We start from the raw sequence: 27232 nt of genomic DNA, 5'->3' as shown, positions 1-27232 counted from the left end.
AATCACATGTCTATTCCAATTTGGTGTCTATAACATGGAAGAAAAAATTTCGGTTCAAGCTTACATAATCAAGCTATCATATTAAGGCCAGAGCACCAATGTGTTGTCACATTATGGCTTCAGCATTTTAACCACATTTTTCTTCCTACTTATCCTGCAGGGAAAAAATAAGTTTGTTGATTTAATCATCCATTATCAAATGAATGTTTGTGTCCACCCTCCACCCCAAATTTATATGTTGAGGCCCTAACCTCCAATGGGATGCCGGAAGGAAGGGAGGAAGGGAGGGAGGGAGGAAGGGAGGGAGGAAGGGAGGGAGGAAGGAAAGAAAAGAGTCATTTTGATTCACTGGACAAATGTTAAGTGAGTACCTTTTATGCTAAGCATTATTTTTGACACTGAGGATACAGAAATGAAGAAGACAGACAAACTCACTAACAAAATAATAATGATGATTATAATAATATTAACAATAGCAGGTAACTAACATATGCTGCTACTATGTCCACAGCATTGTTTTAAGTGCTTTTGTATATTAACTTATTTCGTCTATGAGGTAACTGAGACAGAGAGGACTGAAAAACAGTCTATCTTAGTTGCAGAGTCCAGGAGTAGCCCACCACCAACAAAAAAAGCCAATTTCAGCTAATTAATGCAACATACAACTCTATACAACAGAGTAATGAAGTATAAACTGTTAGGTCCAAAAAAAGTACATCGGGGGACTACATTAGGTGCTTGGTAAGGAAAGGGCCTTTACTAAGAAGATGGCTTTTGAGCCAAGAGCTGAAAGTTTGAGGGAAGAGCTTTTCACGCTGAGGACTCAGCAACCACAAAGGAGGCAGGAGGGATGGTGATATATAAAAAGAACAGAAAGAAGACAAGTATAACTATGATTCATGGGAGAATGAAAAGTTCATGAGAGGGTCAGAAAGCAGGCAGGGGACAGAGGATATGGAGCCTTCTAGGTCATGATAAAAGTTCAGATTTTCTTCTAAGTATAAAAGAAATCACTGGAGAGTTTTGGGCAGGGAAGTGTCATTCAGAAATTGAGCAACTTGCCTAAATAAATATGTAAGACAGAGAAAGAAAATGCTTCTGTGTGATGATTTGTTTTAGACCTAGTAGCTTGCTCTCCCTTTGCAGCAGGTGATAAATACTCCTCAGAAGGGGAATCATTTCTAACCAAATGATCTACAGAAACGAGGAGAATACTTTTGTTGTGGGAATCTTTTGAAAGATGTCTCCTCCATAAATAAATGGTACTTGAAAAACAGATTTGATTCAAGCAAACTAGTAAGAAGTACATAATACAAGTAAATCTAAGCCAAGTACTAATAATTTTGGTTCAATTTCATTTTTGCATTTATGTAGAAATGAATTAATTTCAAAAACCTCAGTCTAAGAATGGAGAAGAATGTTAAGATAAGCATTATTAGCACATACTTCAATGATATTCAAGTCCAGAATTATGTGCCATTTAATTATAATAATTTTTCAGAATCTGGTTCAAGAGCCTTACATGAACTTGTTCAATCCCATGACTTGAGTGAGCTAAAAACTGTACCTATCGTTGTGATCAAGAGTCAGAAAAGACAAATATCCAGTATCCCTGGCACATGGGGAGATTGTTTTTAAGCTCTAAGAGAGTTGGTATTCCAAATGCAATAAAGCCTAGAAACAATATACACCAGCATAACAAATATTAAGACAGCTGGCTCCTATCTTCTACCTGGTGGAACAAGTTAAACTTATCACTTTCTCCTGGGACAGGATGGGGTGATGAGGAGATGGAGAGGCCCAGCCCCTGCCTAGAAACAGCAAGCAATCCAGTCTTGGGAAAGAGGGAGGTAAAGAACGGTTCTCAAGTCCCTAGTCCGACTTCTCAGACCCCAAATCTCCTCAGCTCAGGCCAAGAAAATGGATGTCAAATAAGGGAGTTTCTTGAAATTGCTGCCACTGTCCTGGAAGTTCGATCCAGTCACAGGTCATTTAACTGTCAGTAGAAAATTACCACCAGATAACACCAAACCAGAGCCAGACAGAAATGGATTTTGATAGTGTGGCTGGGTATCTGTTATTTCATTAATCTCACTACATACCACACAGTCCCACATTTTTACCAGATTAAATTTTTGGCCTTTGTATGCCGTGTTATGCATTTCTGATTGGACCAATTATTAAACAGGGCTAAACTTCCCAACCACCTCCTGCTACTGAAAACCTCCCCGAAGAACAATTTTCCTCTCAAGTCTCTAATTCCATCAAGCATGATAGACAAAGGGTTAAGAGCACAATTTTTAGGAACATAGATACCACTCTAGATTTTGGCTGCAAAACAGGGGCTTTTCTGAGTTCAACAGATTTTCCCAATATCACACCTATAAAAGGAAGTCCAAGCCTTGATCAATTGGACTAAATGTAAATGGCTTTTTTGCCCCCCGATGAAGTTATTTTGATATTTATAAAATGATTTCATTTTTAACACGTCTACCATGAATTCAGTATATTATATAATTATGTTCAGCTATATTACATATTTCTTTAAGTGTCTTAATTTTATATCCTAGCCTAAATTAGTATTCATGTAAAAATACTTTTTAGGTCTATAGACAGGGCTCAATTAAATGCAGAAAAAAGACAATGCCTCAGACAAGCAATTCCCAATCTGAATACAAAGGTTCCACATTAATATTAAAAGATTTGCATATCCTTCATGATATTATTTGTGCTAATGTCCACTAATTGGGAAAATATTATAAAAGATATTACAAATTCATCGATGTTTTTAAAGTCTGAATTTTAAAATTACATTATTCTCCTTTTTTCCTTTTAGATGGGATACTGGTATAGTGATTGTATTTTTTTTTTTAATGTATGGTTATTTACAACATTGTGTGAGTTTCTGGTACATAGCAAAGTGATTCAGTTATATATATATATAGATTGTGTGTGTGTGTATATATATATAGATAGATAGATAGATATAGATATAGATAGTGATTGTATATTTTTAAGTGCCTTTCTCTTTTAGAGATATATACTAAAATATATACAGATGAAATGAAATAAGAAGTCTGAGGTTTGCTTCAAAATAACACTGGATGGGGGAGGTGGATGGGGTACAGATATGGATATGAGGGTCATTATAATATTCTATTTTTATGTTGTGAAATGCTCCGTAATAATAATGTGAATGTAACATTAACATGTAATTCTTCCATCCTCTATGTATAACTGAGTAACACTGGTACACCTTTACTCAAGAAACTATCAATTCAGTCTACAGAAATGCTTAGTGCACACATGGATTCCTCCCTGTCCTGTCCTTCATGGCCACAGAATAAGATTCACCAGTCCAGACCATGGTATTTGAACATGAATGGTAGATAATGAATAAATTAAAGAATTAATCCAATAGGTAAATAGTCTTTGTCAAACATCTGAAACATTCTGATTTTAATTATTCAGATGTGTGCAATCACTGAAAATAAGACTGTCAATTTGGTGGTAATTTGCTTATTCTACTAAGCTGATGTCAAAGTCAGTAAGTTTTGAATGATCACTTCTGTCTTTAAAATCTGAGGAAGACTCATGCAGGCATTTATACTCCTATCAAGACATATTCGGGTAATTATAATAAAGTAATTTAAAAAAATACAACTTACTATGCTCTTAATACTATCTTACTGAACCACAAAATTCTGCATTTTGATTAGTATTTTTATCAAAACATATTACCTATCATAAAACCATATTTAACCAGCAGAATGAACTATACGCACTTGTTAGCTAACTTCTCTGGTTAACTACTATCCAAAAAATTTTTGTGTTTCCTTAGGCCCTTGTTCTTAAACTACACTAATATACTGGTTGTTCCTAATTCAGCAAAGAATATAGAATACAGATTTTCATTGATAAAGATGATATTAGAGGTCCACTGAAACACTGCTGAAATATCCAGTTTAGGATTATCTAGATACAGTAGGTTAGGAATACTGATACAAAATATTCCCTTCACAAGTGATTTTCTGACTAAATACCTAACTCAAACTTAATTTTCCTGTGAGCTCATCTCTTCTAAAACAAATTACAGAATATAAATGGTTTAGTTGAGTTCCAAGTAATCAAGATTTTGCTGTTTTCTGTACTGAACAGGTCATAGAAAGTTTATTTTTCAAAATATTATGGGAAATTGCTACATTCTCTAAAAGCAGAGTAATAAAATAAATCCATAAGGCATTTTGGTTTTTTTGGATAAACAAGTGGTATGCAGGTTTTGATCAATGTTGCATAAATAAATCATTGCTGAGTAAAGTCTACCAGTCAAATTGTAAGACACTGATACAGAATCCCTTTAAGAACTATGGCCTGGAAACTATTTGTTTCAAAAGCAACTACATAACAGAATTTAGTGTTATTCAAATTAACAAATATTCTGGGAAGAGAGTATATTCTTAACTAGGTTGACACGGCCAATAAAGGTTTGGGATGAGAGTACTGAAATCCTCGATGCCAGATTAGTGGCAAAGGCCTAAAGAGTGATTAATAACTCTTAAGAATTTTTGGAGAATGGGGAAATTATGAATTTTTCTGGGAGGATATGGACACTCTCCCCCCTCACGAAAACATACAAGGGCAAATTTTAACTCACAAATCAGACCTCTAAAATCCAGGTTAGTAGCTCCTGGTGTAGAAAGTTTAAGAACTGAGACACAGAAGACAGGGAAAAGGACTCAAAGTCATAGGATCATGTGGCTTTGTTACATCATCTGTCTCACATTTTTGCATATGCATTTGGGAACCACCCTTTAAGAAATGTAAGCAATCCCCTATATCCAATAGGCCTAGTAAGTCTTACTTTACTTGGAAGGAAGAAAAACAATCCACATTTGGAAAGATATTATTTTATACACACATGATTACTGTATTACTTCCACCTGTAGTAACAAAGTTTCTGACAAGATTTTTGTTCACTGCTGCATCACCAATGTTTAAAGCAGTGTCCACCACACACTAGGTATTCAGTAACCTAATAAATAATAAATGTATTAGCATACTTTCACTTAAGCACAGCACATCCTGATAACCAAAATACTCCCAATAAACCCATTATAACATCTAAATTAATATTAAATGGCAATTTTCTCCAAAAGGAATTTAGATACTAACCTTTAATTACATACCCCAGAATCTGAAAGCAGTGACAAAGATTCTTAAATATACTGTTTGGCTTTAGAATTATTCTTTATTCACAGTAATGGAGATAAATTAAATGAATGAATCTGCCTTTAAAAAAAAAAAAACACCTGGAAATCAAATCAACTCCTCCTAAATCAAAATGCCCCCTTTCAACCTTGTCAAATATGGCTTTAGAACTCCAGTGACAATCAGGTACCCATGCAGTCCTTCAGTAATCTGCTGCTTAGTTTCCTTAGACAGAAGAAATAAACCAAGTTCAGATTTTTCTGTACACTGAGCAACAGGTGAATTCTAGGCATACCTTACTGCTCCTGGTAGAGATGGCCAGGGAGAAAAAAATGGAAAATGAAGAATTAACCTCTGTAATATTCTATTCATCATAATACAAAATGTGTTACCATTTCAGTGGTGAACTACCCAGGGATATAAGTTAAGAATCACCTCTCAAAGATTTCTGGGTCAAAATAACAAAACAAGAGCACCAAGAACCATTAGAGAAGAATAAAGACTTCTTAAAATGTAAATCAGCAAGAACATTTAACATAATTTATATCTGATTTACATGTCATTTTCAAAAACAAACCTACCAGATTGAATAAGATAAAGAGTGTATTTTAGGAAAATATGTTCAAGAATTATGGATGCTCCAGTTAACCATTTTTTATTGCTCCAATAGACATAATAATGTCGCTAGGTCCTAGCGACAGCTGACAGAATCATTCTGGTTCTTCTAAGTCACCAAAGGGAGGAGAGAAAAAAAAATTGATTCATCTAAAGAAGTTAGACAAGATGATCTCTTACCAAGACAAAGAAAGGGCTAAGCTTATCACCAAAATCTTTTTGGGGGAAAAGACTGGGTTTTGTTGAACTTATATATCATAAAACTATTATCAGCTGCTTACTGGATGGATAATTTATCCTGAATGACTGCAACATAAAAAAGGCCATTTAAGAAAAGTCCATAGCAAACATCATTCTCAATGGTGAAAGACTGAAAGCTTCTCCTCTAAGGGACAAGGCAAGGATGCCCACTCTCACCACTTCTATTCAACACAGTATTGAAGTTCTAGCCAGGGCAATTAGTCAAAAAAAATTTTTTAAAGGCATCCAAGTTGGAAAGAAAAAAGTAATGATCTCTACTTGCAGATGGCATGATCTTATATGTAGAAAACGCTATACATTCCACAAAACAAAACAAACTGTTAGTACTAAAACATGAATTCATTAAAGTTGCAGGATGAAAAATCAGCATACAAAATCAGTTGTGTTTCTATACAACAATGAACAATCTGAAAAGGAAATTGTAAAAAACAATTCCATCTACAATAGCATAAAAAAGAACAAAATAAAGCATAAAAATTACTTAATGTAAAAAATACTTAGGAATAAACCTAACCAAGGAGGTCAAACACTTGTATACTGAAAAGTACAAAACACTGCTGAAATAAATTAAGACACAAATAAACAGAAAGACATTCCATGCTCAAGGACTGGAAGATTTAATACGGTTAAGATGTCCATATCATCCAAAGAGATCTACAGATTCAATGCAATCCCTATCAAAACCCCAAAGATAGTTTTTGCAGAAATATAAAAATTCATCCCAAATTTATATGGAATTTCAAGGGACCTCAAATAGCCAAAATAATTTCAAAAAGTAATAACAAAGAGGATTCATGCTTCCTGATTTCAAAATGTATTATAAAGCCATAGTAATCAAAACAGTGTGGTACTAGCAGAAAGACAGACAAGCAGACCAATGGAGTAAAACAGAGCCCAGAAATAAATCCTTGCATATATGGTCAAATGATCTTCAAGGGTGCCAAGAACATTCAATGGGGAAAGGAGAGTTCCTTCAAAAAATGGTGCTGGGAAAAGTGGTTTTCTACATGCGAAAAATGAAGTTGGACCTTTATCTTACACCACATACAAACAATTAACTCAAAAGGCATTAAAGACTGAAATATAAGATCTAAGATTGGGCCTCCCTGGTGGCGCAGTGGTTGAGAGTCCGCCTGCCGGTGCAGGGGACACGGGTTCGTGCCCCGGTCCCGGAGGATCCCACGTGCCGCGGAGCGGCTGGGCCCGCGAGCCATGGCCGCGGGGCCTGTGTGTCCGGAGCCTGTGCTCCGCAACGGGAGAGGCCACGGCGGTGAGAGGCCCGCGTACAGCAAAAAAAAAAAAAAAAAAAAAAAAGATCTAAGACTAATAAAACTCCTACAAAAAAACATAGGGAAAAATCTTCATGACATTGGAGTTGGCAATGATTTCTCGGATATGACACCGAAAGCACAGGCACAAACATAAAACTGACAAATGGGACTACCTCATACTTTAAAAACTTCTGTGAATCAAAAAACACTATCAAGAGAATGAAAAGGCCACCTATGAAAAGGGAGAAAATATTTGCAAATCATATATCTGATAAGGGGTTAACATCCATAATTATAATGGATTCCTATAATTCAACAACAAAAATCAAATGGACTCAATTAAAAAGAGGATTTAAACAGACATCACTCCAAAGATGATATACAAGTGGCACAAAAGCAATGAAAAGATGTTCAACATCATCAATCATCAGCGAAAACGCAAATGAAAACCACAGTATCAACTCATACCAGTTAGGATGGCTACTATCCAAAACACAGAAAATAAGTGTTGGTGAGGATGCGAAGAAATTGGAACTCTTGTACACTGTTAATGGTGTACAGCAGCTGGTATGGAAAACTGTATGAAAGTTCCTCAAAGAATTAAAAATTAAATTACCATATGACCCAGCAATCCCACTTCTGAGTACATTGCCAAACGAACTGAAAGAAGGGTCTTGAAGAGATGTGCACACCCATGTTCATAACAGCCAAGAGGTGGAAGCAACCTATACGTTCATCAGCAAATGAATGGATAAACAAAATGTGGTATATAGACAATGGAATATTATTCAGCGTTAAAAAGGAAAGTAATCCTGTTACATGCCACAACATGGATGAACCTTGAAGACCTTATGCTAAGTAAAGTAAGCCAGTCACAAAAAGAAAAAATGATTTCATTTATATGAGGTATCTAAAGGAGTCAAAATCAAAGAAACAGAAAGTAGAACGATGGTTACTATGGACTGGGGAGCCGGGGGATAGGTGGGGGAGTGAAAAGGAGCTGTTTAAGGGTTATAGAGTTTTACATTTGTAAGATGAAAAGGTTCTGGAGGTCTATTTCATGTCACTGTGAATATACTGTATATACATATATATAGTATATATATATATATATATATATATATATAAAAACAAACTACCAAATTGACATTTAAAAATGGTTAAAATTAAGAAATTTTATGTTTTTTAAATCATGATTTATATTATGTTTTATAAACATATTCACATTGATTGAAGTATTCATATTTCAATATGGTAAGTATTAAATACTTATAGTTTAAAAACACTAAATAATCCATTGTAGTAATGCCTAAAAGCTTCTGAAGAGTAGTTTAGATTCAAAGAAAGTAAGAATATTAAAAATATACAATCCTACTTACCTTGGCTTGTCTCTCTTTTCTCTTTGTCTTTCAAAATCTCGTCCTCTGTCCTTTCCATCTCTTGGTTTTTCTTCTATCCTGTCTTTTACTTTATATTTTTCTTTGTATTTTTTCCCCAGAGCAATATCTTCCTGTATAGGAGGGGGTGGGCTAGGAGTACGAGGTCCTTTCTTCTTACTTTGGTTGCTTTTTGAATTCCTGAAGGTAACACAAAGCTATCAGAAGTCTAAAGACTTTTAGAAGGTCAAATAAATATTTTTTTCATTTTAACAAAGTACTTTTAAAAAATGGTAGCATTCCTTTCAATAACTTGCCATTTACTATTTTATATACTAGCAATCAATATCAAAAAAAATTTACTTGCTACCTACTTCATTAACACTGCTTATTATATAATTTTAAAGGGTATATTTCTGAGAAAAGATAAGAGGTGGAGTAGGAAGAGATTCTTTCAGGACGGAAAAGATCATAAAATAACTGCATGAACTGAATTTTTTTTTAAAGCTTATTATAGAAAAGTAGATGAAAAAGTAAAAATCACCTATAATTCCATTACCCAAGGATAGCCAATGTTAACACCTTGGATATATGTCCACACTTTTTTCCATGTCTCTTTCCCTTCTTCCCTCCCTGCCACCCCATATGCACAGTCATAATACAATGTTTTATAAAATTTTTTGTACTCAATATAGCATGAGTATCTTTCTATAACAAAAAAGTGGATTTGATAATTATTCTTATGGACTGTACAGAATTTCCTTTAATAGATATGCTCCATAACTTCTTTAAACAATTTCACATTGGTAAGTTTTTCAGTGGCTTCCATGTTTTCAGCATTATAAAGAACAATTACATCAACTATAAATGAAACCTTAAGCACTGTTAGTAAATATTCTTTTAAATCTTTGTTTTAAATCTTAAACATTCATTTAAATCTTTTCCAACTCTTAGATTACAGACATGATCCTTTAAATTTTAGAATTTTGTATCTCACAGTTAATCTACCTGGGATTGTTTTTTTGGGGTCTAGACTATCCTCTTTAATTTGGCATTTAAAATCGTTTTATCTAAATGCTATAACTTTGAGTCTTTACACATTACAACTTGTCTGTCTTTACTTCATACCCTGACAACAGTTTGAGCATTTTGGTGTCATATCCTTTTCCCTCAGAGCTCTATAAATATTGTTACAATATTTTGTGGCATTTAGTGTTTTGGATGAAAAGTCCAAAGGGAGCTAATTTCTTTTCCTATGCAGGTTACCCAGCTCTTCTGCCTGTATGTATTATTATATTATTCCTTGCAAACTAAAAATTTCAAAATAAGTGTACGTTCTCTTTTTTTTTTAACCTTTTCCATCACTCAGTGTGCTGCTTCAATCTGAAACCCTTGTCTTTTACTCATTTTTTTTCTATTTTTATTTCATTAATTCTCCATGTGACCTGAGTCTCTCTGGTTTGCTTTATTATAGTTACTACATCTCCTAGATCACTCCTTCATTGTTTTCCATTATTCCATCTCTCCTTTTACTTTCCAATATCTTAAAATATTGGAAATATCTTAAATGTGTTTTCAAATTCAGTAAATTTTCTTTTAAATTGCACTTATTCTACTAATATTAAATTTGGCAATCTCTTTATTCTGCTATTTCCAGTTTTGTTTTGTTTTTTTCCTGCGGTACGCGGGCCTCTCACTGTTGTGGCCTCTCCCGTTGCAGAGCACAGGCTCCGGATGCGCAGGCTCAGCGGCCATGGCTCACGGGCCCAGCCGCTCCGCAGCATGTGCGATCTTCCCGGACTGGGGCACGAACCCGTGTCCCCTGCATCGGCAGGCAGACTCTCAACCACTGCGCCACCAGCGAAGCCCGCTATTTCCAGTTTTAAAAATCATTTTTCATCCAAAATATCTCTGTTCACAGATCGCTTTTATTTTCACGATCAACTGCTCTCAACAGATCAATCAATATCCTCTCAAATCATATTAAAATTTTGAATTAATTTCTTATTTAAATTTGTTCCTGTTTTTTGCAACATTGAATGTTCAGTCTGGTAATGAGTTTTTAAGTAGCCCTTTCTCTTCACACATCTGGTAAGTTTTCACCAGCTACTTATTTCACTAGTTATTGATATTTATAAATGACAACTTAGGCCAAAATCCTAGAACTTACTTCCTGTGACCTAGAGTTCTCTAATCCCAAGATGCCTTAGCTGTAAAAAAGGTAATGGATAGTATCTTCCTCAAAATTGCTGGTAAGATTAAAAACAGATAAAAGCAACTGACTCATAGCGGGCATTCAGAAAATTTACCTCTCTTAGTCCTTATCCCTACTTCTTATTGTCATAGATAGGGTCAACGATCTAGCAAGTCAGAAATTATTAAAATATGACCAAATCTACTTTTCATCTTTGTCTTCTGCCAAAACGATTATTAGTTACATATCTCACTGCATATTTATGAAGTGACTCAAATTTTTAATGTATTTAACGGATAAGTGATGTGTCTACATTTCTAAATATTTTTCCACTTAAAAGATACACACTAACCAACAGTTGGTAGATAGTGTGAAAAATTACTTTAAAAACCATTTTCAAGGTAAAATGATAGAGAAGTTCTTGACACAGACTGTATTTTCACATTATTGCCTGTGACAGAAACTAGCTAGGTGTTTACTACACTTTTGTCCTGGCCATACTGTTGAACCATACTGTCTAGACTTTTTTGAAGTTAGATGTGGCCAAATGACCAAGCTCTGGCCAAAAAGAATGTGAGAGAAAGTGATGTACACCACTTACAGGCCTAACTAATAAGACTCTCATACTCCAGGTAATTGTAAACTATGTAACTAAATAAGTACAATACTCTTTTCTTCACGTATTGCATTTTTTGGTATCCTCAAAAACCTAAGAAAGTAAAGCCATGGTCAGAACGGGCCTAGGTACTGAAGCTGCATGTATAGAAGAGTCACATATTAATCAGAAACACCCACTTCTTACTTGAGTGAGAAATAAACTTCCGTTGTGTTAAATTCACATTCTGGGATTAAGCTATTGTAACAACCAGGATTATGCCAGTACACTCACTGGCATAAGTGCAGAATTTCTTCAAATACCTTAAAAAATATATGTAGTTAGAAAACATAGTTGTGTTACAGATACAGAGTTTGCAAGTAACTTCCAACAGAATGGGCCAAAATTGATTTTGTGCATTCTGAAGTCAACAAGATCTTTCAACATTTTTTTTTTTAAGTCAAATGATTATCCTTTAGTGGCAAAGAGCCCACTTCCTATTTGTGGCACACAGCTCAATTATCTGCTTCTATCACTTTTAGAGCCTTTCTCTTTCTCTCTCTCCCCAAAACTTATTTCTTTTGAATAGCTTTTGACACACTTCACATGTCTCAGCTTAAAAGCTTTCCATCAGGCTCTCTCTTACAATAAATGTCTAAGAAAACTGCCAATTTTTACAGAGAAGTGTGAGTCTTAATTTGTCTGTGATTATCTCTGCCTACTCAATATGATAACTATGTAAAACCAAGGAGTTTGTTTACCTGACTGTCACCTCAGTTGATTTACTGGCATTGGCTGCAACATTCCATTGAATTTTAACTGAAATTTCAATCCTTAACTTGTTGAATGTATTCAAACAGTTTATAGTATGATCCACAATGTAACTAAAAGTTGATGATCTGACCCACTCTAGGCAATGTAAACTGCACGACTACAGAAACGCTATACCCAATTCAGTGTTTTCTTTGTACCTTTAATGTACTGTTTTCCAGATCTTTCTGCTTCTATTATTAAATTAATGGTGCATCTTAAAGTCAATATCTTATAATACAGAAATATAGTAGTTAAATCAATGTGAGTAATTATTCATGCTCAATATTCATCAAAGGATAAGTGAATTACTAACAAAGCAGTAAGAGAAGACTACATGAAAATGAACAGGATGAAACTAACCCTTCATCTAAATAGTTATAGAAACTTTCTATGAAGAGATTAAGTTCTGAAGATTGTATAAATATTTAGAAAGGATTAGAAAATGAAAAGGAGTATTTCTGGTATGCTGGCGGTTTTTTTGGGAAATGAATGGAATTGAGGGAAAGTTATATAATTGGTTAGTCAAAAGAATAAAGAGCAAGTGGGGTAAATCATATCACTCTATAGTTCAACTTCTTTCATATCCCTTTATTCAATCTTAGGAGCAAAGGAGAGAATCAAGTCAACTTTACAGAGTGCCTTATTACAATACAAAGCTCTTTGTAGAGCAGGTGCTGTGGGGAGATAGAACAGTGAACCATCAAGATTGCAATCTTCAAGGAGCTTAAATTTAATAGAGGTTGTAAAACATGTGTGCCACAGCTAAAATATAATGCAAATAGCAATTAGTATTAAGTGAGAGGTACAAATAAAATCTGATATATAAAGGGAACAGAAATTATGTTCAGTAAGGAGAAATGGGAAAACTTAATGGAAAGACAGAATTTGAGCTGGACATTGAAGGTCTGAAGGTGATGAGTATAGGAAGAAGGCTGGACGAAAATATGGACAAGAGTGGAAAGATCAAAGTATGAATGCTATTCTAAAAAATCTGAATTTCAGCCAACAGAATGGAAAACTACTAAGTTTCTCAGTGGCATAATAAATTAATTGTAATTGTTGTTTTAAGATTTCTCTCACATCTCTAAAGTGAAGGGTTAGGGCAGCTGAATGAAAATGTTTAATGTGTGGCAGAAGGGACACTAGATAAATAGAGTGAGTAGGATGATGTAATAAACTGGGTAAAAAGTAAATGGAATCTAGAATAGGGTTAAAGCCTCCTGAAACTAGAAGGAGACAACTATGAGTTTCATTATGGGTTCAAATAGACATTTGCCAACTGGTCAAATACTGGGAAGAGGTTTTTAGTTTAGCCTTTTTCTTAGATAATAAATTAGTGTATGTCCTTTAATAAAATTTAAATAGTCCATAGTGACATTAAATGAAAAGGTATCTCCTGCCTTATTCTCAACCCCTCAATGTAATTTATTTCTATCTTTATTCTTTCAATTGACCACTATAATTCTAAATAATATATTCATACTGCTTCATACATACTATAAACAATTTAATCTCTTGATCATGTACACAAGGAGACAAGAAGAATGTTCATTGTGCATAATTTGTAGTAACTAAAACCTGAAATCAACTTAAATGTTCAACAAAAGAAAAGTAGATAAATACATAAATACTACTATGAAAGAACTACAGCTACATATATCAATATAGATAAATGTAAAAAAAATGCTAAGTGAAAAAGTAAGTTGCAGAAGAAAAGTTGTATCTATATTAAGATTAAATAGATGAAAATAATACTATATATTGTAAGACAATACATATTATGGAAGTATAAACACACATGCATAGGTATCATAAACAACAAATTCAAGAGGGAAGGACCAGAAATATAGCTGTTTATTTCTTAAAAAATAAAAAGCTCTGAAGCATATATAGATGTGACACAGACCTTTGCTTTATTGTTCTCTATAATTTTCTTTTAAATGGAAACTTTTCACACTTTTTTCTTAGAAGAAAAAAGTTTACATTAAATACTGAATGTATTAAAAGTATCTTTATGTAATCTACCAAGTAATTATTTTGAATACCACTTCAGAAAAAGCAATTTAATTCTGGTACTATTTATCACCCTACTGACCTCTGCTGGTCCAGCAAGGGAGAGGATACTGCAGTTGTCTTCCTGTCTTTCTTGCTAGTTGAAGATGATGACTTAGGGCTTGATTTTCGCTTTGGAGATTTGCTAGACTTTCTTAGAGAAGGTGATGGAGATAACTTTGATCTAACCACTTCTGGTGAAACCTTCCAAAAGAATTCAGTAACTCAATTCAGAAACTCTTCCAATCATGGTTGTTATAATCAGACAACAAAGCACGTGTTTTAAAATTATACCAAACTTCAGATGAAGTATTAAGTGTTACGATAGCCACCACAAATTAATATTAGTCTGGCTCCTGAACCTATGCTGTTAACCAATACTAACTGCCCCAACATAACACTAATATCAATAAAGCAAACTAAAATTATGAAATTTCAAAATCTCCTCAGAAAAAACACAAATTATTAAAGAGTAGAAAGATACAATATATTTGAATATAATGTATCTTTCTACTCTTTAAAAAAGAAACAAGTATTCTAGAAATAGCATGGGCCTAAAAACCAGATGTATATAGATTCAAGTCCCATTTTACATTAGCTGGTGACTCCAAGCAACAGAAACTCAGTTTTGTTTATCTATTCAATAACAAATATATGTCCTATTTATCTAATAAAGAAATATGAAGATTAATTAACATACGTGAAGTATCAATATTCTAATACAACTTAAGATGTAGCAAGCAGCTAGTGAGTTCTCTGATCAATACTCATTTTGATGTTAATTACTAACATATTTCAATAAATAGCATACCTCCTTTTTAATAATAATTTCTTCTCTTTTCTCCATGTTTTCTTGTTCCAGCTTCATTAATTCCCTCTGTATCTTTTGACGCTTCATTTCCAATGACAACTCATGAACATAATCATAATTAATATCTCCATTATCAGAATCTTTAAAATAAAAATTCCATTACTTGTCGGAAACTATTATAATTATCTATACCAAAAATTAGAGAAAAATTTTCAAAGATTTTTTATACAAATTAAAATGGTAGATTCTTTAATAAGAACATACTTCAAAAAGATAAAAGAAATATACACTGTTTCTATAAAGAATTAAAATCAATATGGCTAATTTCTTTATGAAAACAAACATTTTTAAGGTTCCTGGGTTTTCTGGAAGTGATTTTGGGCTGTTTGGGTTTTTGGTTAGGAGACGGAATTTTTAAAAGATACACTTAAAACACTCAGCTATAAATTCTAAGCATTAAAGGCACCAAAGCCTTCAATATTTCATGCTGCATATGATATGATTCATTATCTTCTTCATTTTCTTAAAGACTTGTTAGTATTAAAGTCACATTAGGTGTGCAATACTGTTTCCATAGTTTTGTTGCTTTTTAAAAATTAATATCCTAACTGATTTGTATCTAAAAATAAAGTTAAGTAATTTTAATACTAATGTGTACATGAGCTAATTTTGGAAGGATCTATAACATTTTCATTATAAGTGATGTGTACTAGTTTCTTAGACTAGAACTGTCCATCTCTTCAATGGATCTGATAGCATGTATCTATTTCTATTCATCTTTTCCAATGAAAAGAATCTGAGGGTTGGTTTGGGTGGGGGAAGAGTGGTGTGAAGAACTATTTCATCACAACATGTAGTTTTCAGAGGCTCCTGGCACTGCTACCTATTTGCTAATAATGCCAAAAGCCTGGAGGAGGAAATTTCGCTGACTTCTATTCTAACACATGAACACACTGGGCTTGACTGATTATAAACTGAGGTGCCTTCTCAAGCCATACTTTTAGCACTTAAGATCATCACTTCTTAACCTGGGGTAGAGAAATAAAATGAAGAACTAAAAAACAATAAAGATAAGGAGTCCTACTTGATTGCTTAAAGCACAAAAAAACCGGACATCATTGTCATGTACAGGTAAATACATTAGAATGAAAACTATCCATTCATGCTTGGGGACTAAGAGGGTAATTATATATCTTATTATCTGTGTCACAAAACTTGATTACTCATCTTATATTGGTGTATGATGATAAGTTCTCAGTAAATACATAACACTGACTAAATCATGCTTTTCAGTCAGCAAGCAATTACTAAATATTTATGGGCATGTAGTTTTTACTACATAAAATAATTAAAGATACTGAATTTAATTAAATGAATAGTGGCTATCTCTAGTTACGATTTTACACTCCGTTGAGACACTTTACATCAGTGAATAGTAGGGTTCGATGATCCAGTTTGTTGTGTTCTTAAATTATTAACAGATAAAATTTCATTACTAAATACTAAGGGTAAAACAAAGGAGAGGGTAATTAATTGAGAAGAATGATTTACAGTGTTTCTGAAGGTATTATCAGTAATGTTCTGCTCATCTAAAAACTGCTATCTGGGAATATCACCCATACAGAACACATGTAAAAAAATGACAAATTGGCTTTCAGTCTTTAATCCCTAACCACTCAACCAAGGGGGAAGTGCGGGTAGGGGGAGACCTGAGCAGTTAAAATATATGTCAAAGTCAAGGTACTATAGCTAATATATTTTGCTTAGAGGGAAAGCTCTCAAGTCTTTACTCAAAAACTACTTATTCTAACTTTATGCATATCTGTTATAATCAAATGTAAGATGTTTTCCCAATCTATAAGAGATGGGCTATGAAGTAGGCACAATGCAACTGATAGTCTGACAAAAGAAGAAAAATCAAAAAGCACAAAACATTAGGAGAGGACTCAAAAACAGAGTCTGACGAGGGGAGGGATATATTGGGAGATTGGGACTGACAAATACACACTATTATATATAAAATAGATAACTAATAATAACCTGCTGTATAGCACAGGGAACTCTACTCAATACGCTGTAATGGCTTACATGGGAAAAGAATCCTAAAAAAAAAAAAAAGAGTGGATATAGGTATATGTATAACTGAATCACTTTGCTGTACACCTGAAACTAACACAACATTGTAAATCAACTATACTCCAATAAAAAAATTTTTTTAAAAAGGAGTCAAACCATTTAATAAGTTTAGAAAATGTCTCTCATATCTTACAGCTCAAGGTTATCATTACAATTACCTTAGAATCATCTATATGAATCAGCTGTTGTAAGTCATCAGGAAAATTAAATATAATTAGAATGGCACATTTAACAGGCAGAGATTTTTTAAGAATATGTAACAAAAATACATGCAGTACATAAGGTTGACATTCTTTATATATAAAGAACTCTTATTAATTAAAAGAATGGGCAAAGGACACGAACAGATATAAACACAAAAAGAAATGCAAATGATATATAAATAAGCCTTTTTCATGTATTAAAGAGCCATTTTTTCCCTAATTATAATATTTGGTACTGGCAAAGGTACAGATAACAGGCATGTTCATTCTTTGGAGGTAGCAATGTAAACTAATATTTCTAGCCTGGAAAATAATTTGGTAGTATGGGTAAAAGCTTTTAGAACATTCATACCCTTTAATATGACAATTTTACTTCCAGCAATCTGCTGTATGCAAGTAATCATATTCAATAGATATAAAAATAAGCCTTTATATTTATACTCTTCTACACGCATTGCCCCATAGAAAGATTTTTCCATGTCATACACAAAGGTAAAACACCTCCATTTTAACATCTGCAAAGCATTTCATGATATGAACATATCATAGTTCAACCATTTTCCTTCTGACATTTACTTTGTTTTCAATAGTTTGCTATTATAAACAAGACTTCAGTGAACATTTTGATACCTACCTTACTTCACAGGAGCAAGTATTTTTTTTAGAACAAACTAGATTTGCTGGACAAAAGATAAATATGATTTTTATTTTTAATACTGCCAAATTATACTCCAAAACAGCTTTACCAATGTAAACTTCCACTTGATAATACCAGTATTTTTCATTTCTGCCAATCTGATGGGTGAAGAATGCTATCTCTATTTTCATTGGCATTTCCCTGTAGTAAGGCTGAGCATTTATTGTCCATTTCTATTTCCTCTATGAATTTCATAACCAACTTTTGCTTTCTTCCCCTGTTTTCCAACTGTACTATCTTTTTCTTATATATTTGTGGAACTTCATTATAGGTTTATACAGTGCTTTTATTATATAATTACTCATTACACATGTCAAATACTTTCTTATAGTGATCTATTTTTAATAGATCACTTGTGTGTTTAGTTATACAAAAAAATTTAAATCCTTATGTAATCAAATCTTTTATAGCTTCTGGATTTTATGCTTTATTTTAGGCAGATGTACGTACCACCAAGATTGCCAAAATATGTTCATTCATTTTCTCCTCTACTGAAATGATACTTTTGCTTTTTATATTACTGCACTGGTCCTTATGGTAAACAAATATGATAGGTTTAGGGAACCAAATAAAAACAAAGACTTGGGAGTGGGGAGCCGGAAACACAGAAAGCAATTGGATAATGAAAAGTTTTGTAGGTACAGAAGAATTTGTACTTGATCCTCAAGGCAATGGGAAATCAGAGAATTTTAAATAGGGGAATGAAATGAACCAATTTATTCTTTTAAAAGCTCACTCTAACTCAGAGAATGAGAGAGATATTTGCAATACATATACCTGATGAAGATCTCATATTCAGAATATATAAAGATACTCAATTAAAAAAACAGTAACACAATAAAACAGTAGGCAAAAATCGAGAATAGAGTTTATAAAACAGGTTGTACAATGGCCAAAAATGTAAAAAAGTTCTCAATTTCATTACTCATTAGGGAAATGCACACTAAAACCACAAAAGGGTACTACCACACACCTCCAGAATGGCTAAGATGAAAAAGGCAAAAACAACAGAGAAAGGAGAATCTTTTTTTTTTTTTTTGCGGCCTCTCACTGCTGTGGCCTCTCCTGTTGCGGAGCACAGGCTCTGGACGCACAGGCTCAGCAGCCATGGCTCACGGACCCAGCTGCTCTGCGGCATGTGGGATCCTCCCGGACCGGGGCACGAACCCGTGTCCCCTGCATCGGCAGGCGGACTCTCAACCACTGTGCCACCAGGGAAGCCCAAGGAGAATCATTTTTGACTTGACATTATCTACTAAAGATGAACATATGAAAACTCCATGGCCCAGCAATCCTACTCCCAAGCATAAACTCAAGGGAAATGGGTACATGTTTACCAAAGATATGATTAGGAATAGTAATAGCAACTTATTCATAACAGCCCAAAACTAGAAATTACTCAAATGTTTATCCACAGTAGAATGAATAAATCATGGTATATTCAGTGAAATACTACATACCAGTAAGAATGAATGAACTATAACTATACGCAATAATCTCACAGACATATTGTAAGCAAAAGAAGCTAAGCAGGGACTTCCCTAGTGGCGCAGTGGTTAAGAATCCACTTGCCAATGCAGGGGACATGGGTTCGAGCCCTGGTCTGGGAAGATCCCACATGCCGCAGAGCAACTACGCCCATGCACCACAACTACTGAGCCTGTGCTCTAGAGCGCACGAGGCACAACTGCTGAAGCCCACGCGCCTGGAGCCTGTGCTCCACAACAAGAGAAACCACCGTAATGAGAAGCTCACACACCACAAGGAAGAGTAGTCCCCGCTCGCCGCAACTAGAGAAAGCCCGTGCACAGCAACAAAGACCCAATGCAGCCAAAAATTAAATAAAAAAATAAATTTATTAAAAAATAAAGAGAAGCTAAGCACAAAAAGAGTACATGCTATAGGTTCTATTTATATAGAGCTCAAAAACAGACAAAAGTAATCCATGGTGGCAGAAAATCAGGACAGCAGTTATCTTTGGGAGATGAGGGCTGGGAGGCAGTAACTGGAAAGGGAGTACAAGGGGGCTTATGGGATACTAGTAATTTTCTATTTATTGATGGGTGCTGGTTATACAAGGCTGTTCTGTTCATGAAAATTCAGTAAGTTGTACACATGAATCATGCACTCTTCTGAACATATTATTGTACTTCAGTAAAAAAAATTTTTGGGAAGAGTATTCTGCCTGTAAGTGAAGAATGATTTAGGAGACAAGGCGAATCTCAAGGCATGAGGTTAGAAGGTTATTTAATAAAATATATTTATAGGCAACAAATATCTTAAGAACTAGAATATTAGTAGTAATTTAGAGAAACAGATGGTTCTGAAAGACATTCAGTAGATAGAAATGTTCAGAATTCCATAAATGTCTGGGTTGAGGGTAAAAAGTAGTATCAACAATGACTCTCAGAAAAGGGAACCCTCTTGCGCTGTTGGTGGGAATGGAAATTGATACAGCCACTATGGAGAACAGTATGGAGGTTCCTTAAAAAACTACAAATAGAATTACCATATGACCCAGCAATCCCACTACTGGGCATATACCTAGAGAAAACCATAATTCAAAAAGACACATGCCCCGCCGTGTTCACTGCAGCACTATTTACAATAGCCAGGTCATGGAAGCAACCTAAATGCCCATCAACAGATGAATGGATAAACAAGACAGATGAATGGATAAACCATAATTCAAAAAGACACATGCACCCCAGTGTTCACTGCAGCACTTTTTACAATAGCCAGGTCATGGAAGCAACCTAAATGTCCATCAATAGATGAATGGATAAACATATATACAATGGCATATTACTCAGCCATAAAAAGGAATGAAATTGGGTCATCTGTAGGGATGTGGATGGACCTAGAGACTGTCATACAGAGTGAAGTAAGTCAGAAAGAGAAAAACAAATATTAAAAAAAACCCAATTATTAACGCGTATATGTGGAATCTAGGAAAATGGTACAGATGAACCAGTTTTCAAGGAAGAAATAGAGACACAGATGTAGAGATAAACGTATGGACACCAAGGGGGGAAAGCGGGGATGGGATGAATTGGGAGACTGGGATTGATATATACACACTAATATGTATAAAGTAGATAATTTTTTTAAAAAACGAAACAATGACTCTCAGGCTTTTGGGAAACCAGTAGGAAAGTGGTGCCCTTAAGATATGGGACTCAGATGGAGATATCCAGTTGGCAGATGCCTCAATTAAGAGCTCCAGATATTGGAGTCATTAATACATAGATGGTAATGATGCCCTGGGAGCAAGATTTCATCTGGACAGAAAAATGGAAAATGAGAAAAAAATAAGTCTTGGTGAAGGGGAAACAACTAGAAATTTTAGAAGCTGCTTCTAGAGACAAGTGGTTCTCAAAGAGTAGTCTGAGGACTCCTAAGGATTCCCAAGACAATTTCTAGAGTTCCAGGAGATCAAAAATATTTCTATAATACTACATTATTTGCCTGGTTTACTCACTCTCTCTTGAGTATATAGTGGAGTTTTCCAGAAGTCACACGATATGTGATATCAGTAACAGACTGAATGCAGAAGCAGATACGAAAATCTAGAGGTCTTTCATTAAGCCAGTTAAGAGTTTACTTTAAGAAGTTAAAAAGATTTTCAGGGAGTTTCCTGGTGGTCTTGTGGTTAGGATTCGGCACGTTCTCTTCAGTGGCCCAGGTTCAATCCCTGGTTGAGGAACTGATCCTGCAAGCCTAGCGGTGGAGCCAAAAAAAAAAACCCCAAAATGTGCAAAAACATGTAAAACATTGCCACCTCCCCCAATTTCTATTTTTGCTTTGCAAAGCATAGCTATTTTCCATAAAAGTATATGTTAGGTTTACTGCTGTCATTGTTAAATAAATTAATAAATATTTTAAAATGTTCTAATTTCTAAATTAGAACCAATTGGTTCTCAATGAACCAATTTCTAATATGGAGACTACTGAAACAGATAATCCACAAAACAAAAGTTCTTTGGGGTCCATAAAAAGAGTGAAAAGTGTCCTGAGATCGAAAGTTTGACAATTACTCATACAGATCAACTTCTTCTGAGTCTAGCTAAAGTTGCTGTTCACTTTAGATTGAAAATGCAGAAGGTAAATATATTAAATGAGCTCAGTCTAACTCCATGCTTCAATATTCTTTAAAACAGAAAAACCAGAGATACACAGCAATCAGAACCTCAAGAGAAAGAGTAAGAAATAGCAGTGTATTTTGTATGTAAAACTACTATGAGACATTTACTCACCTTTTAAAAGAATTTCACACATAAAAGCCTCTTGTAATAAAATCACTTTCGTTTTTTAAAGATGACAGTCTGAGCGAAGACTTAGGAATGAACATTTAAGGGACAGACAGCATACAAGGACCCTCTATGTAAGACCAAAGGGCTTCAAAAGGAGAACAGAAAACCTGACAAATGACAGATGGAAGCCAAGGGGAAAGTGTTTCAAGAAGACAGAGGCTCTGGGATGTGTCACATGCTGCAGAAAGGTTATAGAAGAAGGAGACAAGTGTGTCTCCTTTTATTTAGCAAAGAGGAGGTTACTGTGACCTTAAAGAACAGTTTTAGTGAAGACAAGGGTCAGAAGACTGAATAAATATGAGGTGAAAAAGTAGAATTTGGGGGCTTCCCTGGTGGCACAGTGGTTGAGAGTCCGCCTGCCGATGCAGGTCCCAGTCCGGGAAGATCCCACGTGCCTCGGAGCAGCTGGGCCCGTGAATCATGGCTGCTGAGCCTGCGCGTCCGGAGCCTGTGCTCCGCAATGGGAGAGGCCACAACAATGAGAGGCCCGCGTACCGCAAAAAAAAAAAAAAAAAAAAAAGTAGAATTTGGTTGTAAAGTGGGAATAAGCAGGGTGATGGCTCAAAATAATATGGGGAAAAGAGAAAATGTGCCAAGATGGATGTTAAAGCTGTAAAAGAGAATGCAACATAAATGAAGAAGACTGCAAAGGGGGGAGGAAATCAGGGGAATATAACCTTATGCAGCAGGAGGGAGGCCCCTTGTAAAGAAAAAGAGGGAAGTTAAAAAGTTTAGATGTGAACGAAAGACTAGTTCATAGGTGTGGTGGCAGGAAGTTGAAAGAGTTTGTGGATAAAGAATTCCATCATCTGTGTTGTAAACAGCAAGCAGGAGAAAGGGGCTGGAAGGTTTGAGATTTAAGGAGTTGGAGATTTAAGGAGAGGGTCTGAAAGAGCTACTATGAAGAAAAGGAGCAAACTAAATTAGGCTTTTCTGAACCTTTAAAATGTTCAACAATTAGCATGCATTATTGTAATGGGAATAGAAGTTTCTATTTTGAAAAATAAGCAGCCAATATATTTCAGAATGTGTTTTATACAAAAATAATTAAAATGAAAAAAAATGTTGAGTGTGTTAAGAGTTCATCCCTTAGAATTTAGGAAAAGTTAGCCATTCATCCTTGAACAGTTAAGGCTTGTAATATTTTATTTATTGCTATTTTGTAGGAGGTATTAGATTTATTTATGAAGTCCCATGAAGTAATCATAGAGAAGTTTCCTACTTGTTCTTAGAAGCAATGTTTTAACAGACAATACTGTATAAAGATGGAATGGATTTCCTTAAAAAGTACTGATGTTCAAATTACTGGACAGCCATTTAAGGTACTTTTCAAGTATTAGTCTGTAAGTTTTCAGAGATAGTTCTTAAATATAGTAGTAAACATTTTAGGCTTGCAGGCTCTTGGCTGTCATAGTACTCAACTCATCTATTGTAGCTCAAAAGCAGCCACAGAAAATATGTAACCAACAGACATGGCTGTTATCCAATAAAACTTTACTGCAAAAACTGGTGGCAGGCCCACAAGCTATAATTTTCTAGCCCCTGGTTTAAGTTTTCAGCTATCTGATGAGGAAGTTGCTTACATCCTTAAACTCTTTAGTTTTGTCATCTATAAGTAGAGTAACAAAGCTACTGATTTAATGAGGTAATTATATATTAAAATGCCCAGTACACCCAACACATTCAACAAATGTGAGTTCCCCTTCTCTGTATTTGGTAGTGTGAGGCTACAGTGCTCACATTCCAGAAGATCACAGAAGTAGAGAAGAGAGAACATTCATGGTGTGGAAAGTAAATGCTTACTTGTTAAAGACAATGACTCAAAGATAATTTTGCTAATTTCTTATGAACAAATCCCAGGTCTCAATTATCATCTGATTTCAATTTCTTGAAAGATGAAATCCAACAATTTTTTAGAAATAATTTTCCTAGGTCTTTAAGGTTTAAGAATCTCACTTTTAGGGCTTCCCTGGTGGCGCAGTGGTTCAGAGTCCGCCTGACAATGCAGGGGACACGGGTTCGTGCCCCGGTCTGGGAGGATGCCACATGCCGCGGAGTGGCTGGGCCCGTGAGCCATGGCGGCTGAGCCTGCGTGTCCGGAGCCTGTGCTCCGCAATGGGAGAGGCCACAACAGTGAGAGGCCCGCGTACCGCAAAAAAAAAAAAAAAAAAAAAGAATCTCACTTTTAATATTTTATGCAAAACAATAAACATAAATTTAGATTCTTTTAAACCTTGGTACTGAGGAACTTAAAGATTTACAAATGTAACAAAATTCCAAAGGACTGTGATGCTGTACAGTAAGTTCTAGGGAGAATAGCTTTCTCTGCTTTTGTTCTGCTACTATATGCCATTTTCTGCCTTATAACTCAATAAGATAGACACAAGTCAATTAGACAATTCTGAAACTATAGCTGGAAAGTGTTTTGAAGCCCACAGGAAGTCTACAAAGTGAATAATCAATAAATTGACTATATAAACAAAGATTTTTGAAACTCACCATCTCTATTAGTTTCCCATTCTACATTTTCTTCTTCACTTTCTGGAGTTCTCTCCTTAGTGATTTTTATGTCTTCCTTTTCCCTATGTCTCCCTCTTGAAGATTCTTTCTAAAAAGTACATACATACATACGGGTTATTATATTTATAAAAACTACATGAGGTAGTTACTATAATACAGAATATTTCTAACTTCATTTTTGTTTCATTAAAGAATCAGTCTTGCAAATAATCACGCATCCACTAAGTAGAGGAAGTAACACGTTCTAGAGTATCACAATGGAAAGACTGTACTATTATCTATTTTACTAAAGAACGGCAACTTGGTAAATGTTTGAAGTAATTAAGATTTTAAAAGATACAACGAAAATCGAATACTTTAATAAGCATTTGGTAGTATACTACATACTCAGTTTCTACGTGAAAATTATGGGGTAAAGTTTAAAATGGATAAAGTACAACTGGAGGAATTGTGACTATATTTTTAAATGACTTTAAAAAGGTTACACCGTTCACAGTAGATTCTCAAATATAATTGCTGATCTAAGACTTGTCATATACTAACGTAAAAGCATTTACCTACACCTAAAGATAAATCCAAACTCATCTAATAATTTTATAAATGCTTTAAAAGGGGGGATTTCCCCTATTTTGATGAAACCAAAATGGTAACTAAAATAGTTAGAAAAGTTACCTTTACACTGCAGTTAAAAACCAAAAAGTTTTACATTTTATTCCAGGTATAACAGTAGCCTACAGACAAAGCAGGACAACAGTGATTCAGCTCATAAAAGTTAATTAAATATCCTGTTACCTAAGATGAAGACTCTAAACCACATTTTACTAAGTGGTAAGAAAATAGCCAGTGTCATGGAATTGTTATCTTCCCCCCACCATGTCTCACTTTTATTAACACTAAATCCTGACTATGAAAGACACTAACTAACACACAAGGACATTAAGTGCTGAGAGTTCTTTCTGGGCATTACCAGACATAAAATTTGGCTGCTTAAAACACAAATTAATTTCTCTTTGTCTTCTTTTTAAAGAACTCTAGCATATAACTGCCCCTAAATTTTACTTATTTAGGTATGAAGTCATGTTGTAAGTATTATTGCTAAATGACATATATAGTTGCTGGTACGACAGCAGAGGCTGACAAATATCATTAAAAGATTATATAATTGTATCAGCCATGACAAAACGGTAAAAGGTCAAAAAAAGAGAAAGAGAAAAGAAACGCACTCCTATTTGTACATAAGACAAAGGAGAAAAAGGAACACAATCTATTTTTATTCTTAAAACACATTTTGTGGAATATCAATGAAGAGCTATTCTGTATCCCAGGTTAACTTTTGAATGTTCTGTAGATTACACCCACTGTAAATATACATTAGTATGTGCTATATCAAAAAATCAAAAAATTTTCATAGAAAGTTATCTCCAAATTACTGAATAATATATTCTGGGTTTTTTTGTAAGGTATCAGACTACATTTGTCTATATGTAGTTGTAATACCAACTACAAATGTAGTTGAAAAGGGTTTCAGAGCAGTAATTCTGGTACTGGAAAACAAAATAATCTGCAAGTTTGTAACAATGTTTTTAACAGATTTAGAAACAGATATAATAATCTCAATAAATTTCATTAATAATTTATGTATTTTATAATATTTACCCTACATATTGAAATTATATAATTTTTGTATTACCTATTTTTTTCCAATATGACTCTAATACTGGCCCCAGAGATCACATATAACTTCTATTATTAAGTAATAGAGACTGAATGCAGGCTTCAATATGTGGTGGGATTTCAAGTTAGGAGATATGTTTTTTCCTAATACTTTGTTACTATCCCACCTCAAATCATAATAGAGGAAATTACTTTGATAACACCTAAGGCTCAGGTCATTTTTTTAAATGTTGTATTTCCTCATTTTTCCACTTCAACAGTGTATAACTTGTTTAGGCATGTTATTCCTTGTAAAATAAAATTATTTCCCTCTTTCTCTGATCATATTCAAATATAAAGGGTCTGGTATTACTTGTCCCATGTAGTACAGCATGGTCTGCTCTTTCACCTTCCTGTAATTTCTTGAATAGAATGGACTATCATCTTACTGCTCTTATGTGCAAACATATTAATTAGAGGTACAACCATTTGATTATTACGTATTCTAAATTAA

General features: G+C 34.4%; 1 protein-coding gene across 5 annotated transcripts in view; it reads right to left on the bottom strand.

Annotated features, from left to right (window-relative positions):
- The window catches only part of ZC3H13 (zinc finger CCCH-type containing 13), an 85730-nt gene that overhangs the window by 32492 nt on the left and 26006 nt on the right, over positions 1–27232 (bottom strand). For all 5 annotated transcript variants that reach the window (XM_060079943.1, XM_060079945.1, XM_060079946.1 and 2 more), the window contains exons 5-8: positions 25045–25153; positions 15197–15336; positions 14429–14589; positions 8735–8932 (exon numbers count right to left, since the gene is read on the bottom strand). In XM_060079943.1, the coding sequence (XP_059935926.1) occupies positions 8735–8932; positions 14429–14589; positions 15197–15336; positions 25045–25153 (608 nt within the window). The remainder of the gene's footprint in view (positions 1–8734; positions 8933–14428; positions 14590–15196; positions 15337–25044; positions 25154–27232) is intronic.

The sequence above is a fragment of the Mesoplodon densirostris genome, chromosome 17 (genome assembly GCF_025265405.1).
Source record: "Mesoplodon densirostris isolate mMesDen1 chromosome 17, mMesDen1 primary haplotype, whole genome shotgun sequence".
NCBI classification, from domain to species: Eukaryota; Metazoa; Chordata; class Mammalia; order Artiodactyla; family Ziphiidae; genus Mesoplodon; species Mesoplodon densirostris.
The sequence above is the reverse complement of the archived record's forward strand: the minus strand, read 5'-3'. Positions and strand labels throughout refer to the sequence as shown.